Source organism: Pseudophryne corroboree, chromosome 11 (assembly GCF_028390025.1).
Source record: "Pseudophryne corroboree isolate aPseCor3 chromosome 11, aPseCor3.hap2, whole genome shotgun sequence".
Taxonomy (NCBI): Eukaryota; Metazoa; Chordata; class Amphibia; order Anura; family Myobatrachidae; genus Pseudophryne; species Pseudophryne corroboree.
The window spans coordinates 354470316-354480404 of NC_086454.1; the positions used below are offsets into that span (position 1 = coordinate 354470316).

Consider the following 10089-nt stretch of genomic DNA (forward strand, 5'->3'; position numbering starts at 1 on the left):
TCCCCATCCTCGGAGGCTCGCGTCTGTGGTCACAAGAACCCAATCTTGAATGCCGAACCTGCGACCCTCTAGAAGGTGAGCACTCTGTAGCCACCACAGGATAGAGACCCTGGCCCTGGGGGACAGGCTTATCCTCCGATGCATCTGTAGATAGGACCCTGACCACTTGTCCAGAAGGTCCCACTGAAAATTTCTTGCATGGAACCTGCCGAACGGAATGGCCTCGTAGGCCGCCACCATCTTTCCCAAAACTCGACGGCATTGATGAACTGACACTCTTTTTGGTTTCAGCAGGTCCTTGACCATGCTCTGGAGTTCCTGGACTTTTTCCATTGGGAGAAAAACCCTCTGCGACTTTGGTAGATTTAGAATCCAGACGTGTTGTTGTAGTACTCTCAGGGAGAGAGACACGCTTTTTAGTAACTGATCTCTTGATCTTGCCTTTATCAGGAGATCGTCCAAGTATGGGATAATCGTGACCCCCTGCTTGCGCAGGAGCACCATCATTTCCGCCATTACCTTGGTGAAAATTCTCGGGGCCGTGGAAAGCCCAAACGGCAAAGTCTGAAACTGGTAATGACAATCCTGTACAGCGAATCTCAGGTACGCCTGATGAGGATATATGGGGACATGAAGGTATACATCCTTTATGTCTAGTGACACCATAAAATCCCCCCCTTCCAGGCTGGAGATCACTGCCCGGAGAGATTCCATCTTGAATTTTTCAAATATAGGTTTAGGGATTTTAGATTCAGAATTGGTCTGACCGAGCCATCCAGCTTCGGGACCACAAATAGGGTTGAATAAAACCCTTTCCCCTGTTGCCCTAGGGGAACCTTGATAATCTCCTGCTGTTGACACAGCTTTTGTATGGCAGCTGAAACTATTTCCCTCTCTGGGGGAGAAGCTGGCAAGGCCGATTTGAAAAATCGATGTGGAGGCACATCTTCGAACTTTTGTAGCCTTGGGATACCATTTCGACCACCCAAGGGTCCAAATCCGACTGAACCCAGACTTGGCTGAAGAGACGAAGACGTGCTCCCACGGGTGCGGACTCCCGAAGCGGAGTCCCAGCGTCATGCGGTGGATTTTGTAGAGGCCGGGGAGGATTTTTGTTCCTGGGAACTAGCTATAGCTGGTGTTCTTTTCCATCTACCTTTACCTCTGGCGAGGAAGGAAGAGCCCCGCCCCTTTCTGAACTTATGCGACCGAAAGGACTGCATCTGGTACTGAGGTGTTTTCTTTTGCTGTGGGGGAACATAAGGCAAAAAAGAAGACTTACCCGCGGTAGCTGTGGAAACCAGGTCCGCGAGCCCCTCCCCAAATAAAACTTCACCTTTGTAAGGCAAAGCCTCCATATGTCTCTTTGAATCAGCATCCCCTGTCCATTGACGGGTCCAAAGGGACCTTCTAGCAGAAACTGCCATGGCATTGGCTCTTGAACCCAACAGCCCAATATCTCTCGCAGCCTCTCTCATATCTAACGCTGCATCCTTAATGTGACCCAAGGTCAACAAAATACTATCTTTATCTAAGGTGTCAATGTCAGATGACAAGTTATCTGCCCACGCTGCAATTGTGCTACCCACCCATGCCGACGCTACTGCAGGTCTGAGGAGGGCACCTGTATGTGTATAAATTGATTTTAAGGTAGTTTCCTGTCTGCGATCCGCAGGATCCCTTAGGGCCGCCGCGTCCGGGGACGGTAGCGCAAACTTTTTGGACAAGCGCGTCAAAGCCTTGTCCACCGTGGGCGAGGATTCCCACCGTAACCTGTCCTTTGAGGGGAAAGGATACGCCATAATAATTCTCTTGGGAACTTGCAATCTCTTGTCTGGAGTTTCCCAAGCCTTTTCAAATAAAGCGTTGAGCTCATGAGATGGGGGAAACGTTACCTCAGGTTTCTTTTCCTTAAACATGCAGACACTCGTGTCCGAGACAGAGGGGTCCTCTGTGATATGCAAAACATCTTTTATTGCAATAATCATATATGGAATACTCTTGGCCACTCGGGTGCAACATCGCATCATCATAGTCGATACTGGATTCAGAATCCGTGTCGGTATCAGTGTCTGATATCTGGGAGAAGGGGCGTTTATGGGACCCTGAAGGGTCTTGTGACACAGCCAAAGCCATGGATTGACTCCCTGCTTTATCCTTGGACTCTGCTTTGTCCAATCTATTATGTAATAAAGTTACATTAGCATTTAAAACATTCCACATGTCCAACCAATCAGGTGTCGGCTATGCCGACGGAGACACCACCACCATCTGCTCTGCATCCTCCCTAGACGAGCCATCCGCTTCAGACATGTCGACACACGTACTGACACCCCCACACACACACTGGGATATATGAATATGGGGACAGACCCACAATAAGGCCCTTTGGAAAGACAGAGACAGAGAGACAGACAGAGAGAGAGAGAGAGAGAGAGAGAGAGAGAGAGAGAGTATGCCAGCACACATCCAGCGCCACTAGATACTGAAACAAAGTCCCAGCCTGTAAAGCGCTATATCTACACAATTTAGCACCAAATAAATGTGCCCCCCTCGTTTTTGCCCCCTGTTACTTGTTCAGCAGGGGAGAGTCCGGGAGCAGCTTCTCTGCAACTTACTGTGGAGAAAAGAGCGCTGATTAGTGCTGGAGGATCAAGCTCCGCCCCCTCGACGGCGGGCTTCGGTCCCGCTCTCTCTTTAAACTGGCAGGGGATTTACTATATACTGCCTCTGCAGTATCTATATAACTGTGCCAGACTTATTTGAGGTGAAAATTGCTGCCCAGGGCACCCCCCCCCCTTACGCCCTGCACCCTTGCTGTGCCTGTGTGTGTTGTGGGAGCAATGGCGCGCAGCGCGACCGCTGCACGTTACCTCATGAAGATCCGAAGTCTTCTGCCGTCTGTGAAGTCTTCTTTCTTCCTATACTTACCCGGCTTCTATCTTCCGGCTCTGTGAGGAAGACAGCGGCGCGGCTCCTGGACGACCAGCAAGGGGAGACCTGCGTTCCGACTCCCTCTGGAGCCAATGGTGTCCAGTAGCCTAAGAAGCAGAGCCTTACATTTAATTAGGTCTGCTTCTCTCTCCTCAGTCTCACGATGCAGGGAGCCTGTTGCCAGCAGTGATCCCAGAAAATAAAAAACCTAACAAAAGTCTTTACAGAGAAACTCAGTAGAGCTCCCCTGCAGTGCATCCAGTCTCTTCTGGGCACAGGATCTAACTGAGGTCTGGAGGAGGGGCATAGAGGGAGGAGCCAGTTCACACCCATCAAAAGTCTTAGAGTGCCCATGTGTCCTGCGGAGCCCGTCTATACCCCATGGTCCTTACGGAGTCCCCAGCATCCTCTAGGACGTAAGAGAAGTGTGTATGCATATAAATGTGGTAGGGAATATAGATTGTAAGCTCCTCTGGGGTAGGGACTGGAAGTGAATGGCCAAATATTCTCTGTACAGCGCGGTGGAATATGTGTGCGCTATATAAATAACTGGTAATAGTAAATAATAGTAAATGCATTGCTTGGTCGCACATAGCGGAAATTCTGCTCATATAATACCCAAGAAGCAATATGGCGGAAACCGCGCTCTGATATCCTGGAAAGGTTCCGCAGAGCTTTAAATCCTTTTCACAATAACATAACTGTAAAATGCGTCAGGGCCTGACATGGTAACCACAACGACTACGCCACAAAGAGGATGTGACATCAACAATCAGTGACCCCTAATGCTTACAGGCAAGTTTTATATAGCGCCATAAGATACAGGAGCAGGTCACATGGAATAATGGTGGTCGTCATACAGCAAGTCATGTGACGCTGACAGGCGCCAACATCCCCCGTCACCCACACAAAAGTCCTAGTCACAATGCACTTGTTTTGTGTAGGTTCTGACAATTCAGTACACACTTACCACAACATTCATACATCTCTGCACGCACATTAATACAGCTAACCTGTATCTCTCTGCAGAACACCATGTGGCACGCTTTTTATTATTATTACTTATAAGTATTTGAATGACACCACGGACCGCATGCTTAAACAAGTCACCTTGATTGTGGAACCACAAGTCTCAGCCTGCCATGCTGGGACTACAAAAGTTGGTGTGCGACCGTCTGATTTACAGTAAGCAAAAATGACTTTAAAATAAGTGAAATCTGCTTCTAAGTCTCACACCCAATGGCATGACCCCTTTATCAGAAAGGTATTACTCCTTCTACCTGGCAATGCCCTGTGTAGAGAAGCAGCAGCCGGTGCTGTGCCCAGTGCTGTGCCCAGCATTCCCCTTATTATGTGACTGCTGTCAGTGTGCAATGTAATGATGCTGGCAGTACAGTATATGTATACAGGTAGGTACTGAGGATGTCCATGTGCCCCCAGCCCTTCTCACCAGCTTGGACGCTCGGTACAGGCCCGGCCCTAAGATGCGATGCTCCATTCCTGTACCCTGGCCCGGCCTCGGGATGTGGTGCTCCATGCTGCCCCTGCACATCTCCGGACGCTGATCCGGCGCTTCTGTGTTTCCAGGAGACGGGTGCCTGCTGCTGGTCAGCAGTCTCTCGGAGGCTGGAGCGGCACGCTGGCGGGCATGTAGGAGGGAAGTCTCAGGAGGCGCTGGCGGTGACTGGCTAGGGAGACAAGCAGTGCACCGAGGAATGAGCGGTTTCCTGAAGGACGCGCTGTGATTATTGGCCGAGGCGCACACAGGACTCTGAATCACAGTGCACATGGTTTTGCCCATTTGCTAACAATTTTGCTGCTGTGATCAGGTCTGAATTAGGCCCAATGTACCATACATATATTAATCTATAGATTGTAAGACCCCCCCACATACATTAACGACGGACTGATGCTATTTCCTGTCTGTTATTGCAGTCTAGTTTTATTACTGTTTGTTCCTATTGTGAAGAGCAACATAATATGGTCCTGCTGTATAATTAACTGATAATAATCATAATTATAATTTATTAATCTGTGTAAAAATCAGTCTGCAGGGCTTATTAGGTTCAATAACACCTTCCAATATTTAATATGATGTGTGCGGAAGTTTTTCCTTAGTATTTATTATCACCTGACTACCAGGGAAAAGGAAGTACAATAATGACCCCAAAAAGTCTTATCCTAGAGCACCAAGGGTGTCAGGGATTTTTGTTACATAACACCTGGTTATATTATAGGGACAGCAGGCAGTGACACTGGGCCTACAGCAGCTGATGATGTCACAATGCTGCTGATGTCACAAAGCTTTGTGATGTCACTGGCTGGTGGATAAGAGGCTCACGAACCTCATTTCCATTAGTGTATCTTCACCTATTCTAGTGTGAAGCTGCATTTCTTTGCCCTTGGCAAAATTGTTTGTATTGTTTCGACAATATGAGTCTAAATAAAAGAAAGCGACCAAATAACAACGGGTCTGCTACAAAGGAGCAAGCTCCTAGCAAGAGGAAGAAGGAGGATGATGGATGCGAGGAGAAAGGCGATGTTTTCAAAACCGTAACATCAGGAGACATTCAGGTGCGCGAGAAGAACCGGTCATCTGAGAAAGCATCAAAGACTCCTCAAAATAAGAGAAAAAGAGAGTCATCAGATGAGTCCCCAACTATGAGGAAGGTGAGAAAGACCAGCAGCGGCAAAACTGAGGACATGCTTAAGAGAGTGGCCACTAAAAGATCCTCAGACAGGACAGAGGACAGTGGACCGTGTAAGAAAAAGAAAGAGGAGGAACATCATGACAGTCCAGGCGAGGGACCCAGCGTGCCCATCATACCCCAGGCATCTGGACGGAGGGGCATAAAGAGAACTCGTATAAGTGAGGAAACTGGCGACAAAAAGAAGAGATCAGCAGATGCAAGTGGGATATCCGTAGCCAGTACCCCAGAGACATCAGCTGCGTCTCACCATCTGGCCAGTTTGACCTTCCACAGAATGCTTGGAGAAGGAGCCTTCGGGAAGGTGGTCCTAGCGTCCCATTCCATCAGCAAACAGCGTCTGGCCGTGAAAGTAATAGAAAAGAAGACAGTAGTGAACAGCATTAAGAAATACTTTATGTGTGTAGAGAAAGAGGTGATGAAAATAACTGGGGAGAGTGCACTCTTTCCGCACACATATGCTGCCTTCCACACACCGGGCCATGTATTCTTTGTAATGGAGTACCTGAGTGGTGGAGACCTCTGCCAATTAATACAGAGCAGAGGCCCATTTGATGTTCCTACCATCAGATTTTTTTCAGCAGAAATACTCTGTGGGCTGCAGTTCCTGCACACAAGAGGCATTGTCCACAGGGACATTAAGACAGAAAATATACTTCTGGATGCAGCTGGCCATGTGAAAATCGCAGATTTTGGCCTCTCTGTAATGAATGTCCATGGCGATAAGAAAATATCAGGACAAGCTGGGACTCCGTATTACATGGCTCCAGAGATTATCTGTAATGTCCCATATAACATCATGGTAGACCTCTTTTCATTCGGGGTAGTATTATTTGAAATGGCTACTGGAATATACCCCTTTTGTGCTGGCAATGATGCCACCAAGATTGCGCTGTCTATCATGCATGATGCTCCATGCTATCCGAGCAATCTCCATCCAGAGATTAGGGACCTCCTTGAAAGACTCTTATGCAAAGACCCAGAGGAGAGACTGAATCGCTGTAGTAACATCTCATGTCATCCATTCTTCAAGTCCATAAACTGGGAGAAACTAGAGGCCGGTAGGATAACTCCCCCATTTACAATGTATCCTACTCCAGTGACAATGGCTGAAGCTATACCGATGGATGACCTGCTCTCACCTACAGAATCTGCAATATCTGCAGAGGATGAGAGCCTGTTAACAGGATTCTCCTTTACCAGTGACATGTGGACAACAATGAACTGCGTAAGACGAACCAGCAGCCGCTGCATCATCCTCTAGGCAGTAGCATCACCAGCTGCCTCCTCCTCCCGGCACAAGCACCACCAGCTGCCTCCTCCTCCTGGCAGAAGCACCACCAGCTGCCTCCTCCTCCCGGCAGCAGCACCACCAGCTGCCGCCTGCTCCCGGTAGAAGCACCACCTGCTGCCTCCTCATCTTGGCAGTAGCAATACCAGCTGCCTTTTGCTCCCGGTAGAAGCACCACCTGCTGCCTAAATGCATATAGGCCAGGTGAGGGACTTGCAGAATATTGGGGTCCCTTGACGTGGGCTGCAAGCTTAAATATTTTGATCAAAACATGATAAAACCCCCTCTAATTTATTTGCTACATGCACACAGATTTCTCAGTATATTATTGTTAGAGCTGACAGCAAATGTCTTTCTGTTTTATATAAATATATGGAATTAATACTGCCACGCAGCTGGTACCGTGTACAATATGGGGAACACCAAGTGCGGGCATATTTCTTTTGATTTGAAAATATTTTGCCTATGTTTTGATCAAAATATGACAAAATCCCCAATGTTTTATTTGCTACATATACACAGGTTTACAGTATATTATTGTTAGAGCTGACATCAAATGTTTTCCTACCTCCTCCTAATGCCAGTAACACCACACACAGCACAGCAGCCTGGAACACACATGCACATATACACACACACACACACAGCGGCCTGACACACACATATATGCACAGTGACCTGGCACCCACACACACACAGCGGCCTGACACACACACACACATATACGTACAGTTTCCTGGCACCCACACACGCACAGCGGCCTCACACACACACACAGCAGCCTGACACACACACAGCAGCCTGACACACACATACACACAGCGGCTGTCACACACACACACACACACACACACACACACACACACACACACACACAGCGGCCTGACACACACATATATATGCCAGAGATGAGATGGGAGAAGGAAGGGAGAATTAGGCCAGAGAGACAGGGGGGGAAATAGGGTGAACAGAGACAAGAGGAGAAGGAAAAGGGGAAGCAATTAAGCTAGAGAGACACGAGGGGTGATTATTACAGAGAGAGATGGGGGGGCAGATTAGGCCAGAGAGAGATGGAAGGGGGGGTTAGACCAGAGAATGAGGGGAGGAGTTACGCCAAAGAAAGATGGGTGGAGGAGGAGGAGGAGGAGGAGGAAGTGAGGGACAAAGCCAGAGAGACCATAGGATAAAGAGGGAATTTGGCCAGAGAGAGACGAGAGTAGGAGGGGGGGAGGGAATTAGGCAACAGAGAGAGACACACACGAGAGGGGGGATTAAACCAGATAGAGACGGGAGAAGAGGACGGAGGGATTAGGCCAGAAAGATGGGAGGAGGGGGGATTAGACCAGAGAGAGATGGGAGGAGGGGGGATTAGGCCAGAGAGATGGGAAGGGGGGGGGGGAATTAAGACAGAGAGATGGGAGGAGGGGGGATTAGGCCAGAGAGAGATGGGAGGAAATGGGATTAGGCCAGAGAGGGACGGAGGTGAGGTGGTTAGGCCAGAGAGAGATGGGAGGAGGGGTGGTTAGGCCAGAGAGATGGGAGGAGGGGGGATTAGGCCTGAGAGAGAAGGGAGGAGGGGGGATTAGGCCAGAGAGGGACGGAGGTGGGGTGGTTAGGCCAGAGAGAGATGGGAGGAGGGGGGATTAGGCCAGAGAGAGATGGGAGGAAAGGGGATTAGGCCAGAGAGGGATGGAGGAGGGGTGGTTAGGCCAGAGAGAGATGGGAGGAGGGGGGATTAGGCCAGAGAGAGATGGGAGGAGGGGTGGTTAGGCCAGAGAGATGGGAGGAGGGGGGATTAGGCCAGAGAGAGATGGGAGGAGGGGGGATTAGGCCAGAGAGAGATGGGAGGAGGGGGGATTAGGCCAGAGAGATGGGAAGGGGGGGGGTATTAAGCCAGAGAGATGGGAAGGGGGGGGATTAAGCCAGAGAGATGGGAGGAGGGGGGATTAGGCCAGAGAGAGATGGGAGGAAAGGGGATTAGGCCAGAGAGGGACGGAGGAGGGGTGGTTAGGCCAGAGAGAGATGGGAGGAGGGGTGGTTAGGCCAGAGAGATGGGAGGAGGGGTGATTAGGCCAGAGAGATGGGAGGAGGGGGGATTAGGCCAGAGAGAGATGGGAGGAGGGGGGATTAGGCCAGAGAGAGATGGGAGGAGGGGTGATTAGGTCAGAGAGAGATGGGAGGAGGGGGGATTAGGCCAGAGAGAGATGGGAGGAGGGGGGATTAGGCCAGAGAGAGATGGGAGGAGGGGGGATTAGGCCAGAGAGAGATGGGAGGAGGGGGGATTAAGCCAGAGAGAGATGGGAGGAGGGGGGATTAGGCCAGAGAGATGGGAAGAGGGGGGAGGGGGATTAAGCCAGAGAGATGGGCGTTGGGGGGGATTAGGCCAGAGAGAGATGGGAAGAGGGGGGGGATTAAGGCAGAGAGATGGGAGGAGGGGGGATTAGGCCAGAGAGAGATGAGAGGAAAGGGGATTAGGCCAGAGAGGGATGGAGGAGGGGTGGTTAGGCCAGAGAGAGATGGGAGGAGGGGGGATTAGGCCAGAGAGAGATGGGAGGAGGGGTGGTTAGGCCAGAGAGATGGGAGGAGGGGGGATTAGGCCAGAGAGAGATGGGAGGAGGGGGGATTAGGCCAGAGAGAGATGGGAGGAGGGGGGATTAGGCCATAGAGATGGGAAGGGGGGGGGGGGTATTAAGCCAGAGAGATGGGAAGGGGGGGGATTAAGCCAGAGAGATGGGAGGAGGGGGGATTAGGCCAGAGAGAGATGGGAGGAAAGGGGATTAGGCCAGAGAGGGACGGAGGAGGGGTGGTTAGGCCAGAGAGAGATGGGAGGAAGGGTGGTTAGGCCAGAGAGAGATGGGAGGAGGGGTGGTTAGGCCAGAGAGATGGGAGGAGGGGGGATTAGGTCAGAGAGAGATGGGAGGAGGGGGGGGATTAGGCCAGAGAGGGACGGAGGAGGGGTGGTTAGGCCAGAGAGAGATGGGAGGAGGGGTGGTTAGGCCAGAGAGAGATGGGAGGAGGGGTGGTTAGGCCAGAGAGAGATGGGAGGAGGGGTGGTTAGGCCAGAGAGATGGGAGGAGGGGGGATTAGGCCAGAGAGAGATGGGAAGAGGGGGGGGATTAAGCCAGAGAGATGGGAGGAGGGGGGATTAGGCCAGAG

The 10089-nt window shown here is 50.6% G+C and overlaps 1 protein-coding gene across 1 annotated transcript; it reads left to right on the top strand.

The window, feature by feature from the left end:
• Positions 1-5367: 5367 nt before the first annotated feature.
• On the top strand, positions 5368-6906 carry LOC134968801 (protein kinase C delta type-like). Its single transcript, XM_063944288.1, has one exon. It carries the CDS (start codon positions 5368-5370, stop codon positions 6904-6906), a length of 1539 nt encoding a protein of 512 aa, XP_063800358.1.
• The last annotated feature ends 3183 nt before the right edge of the window (positions 6907-10089 follow it).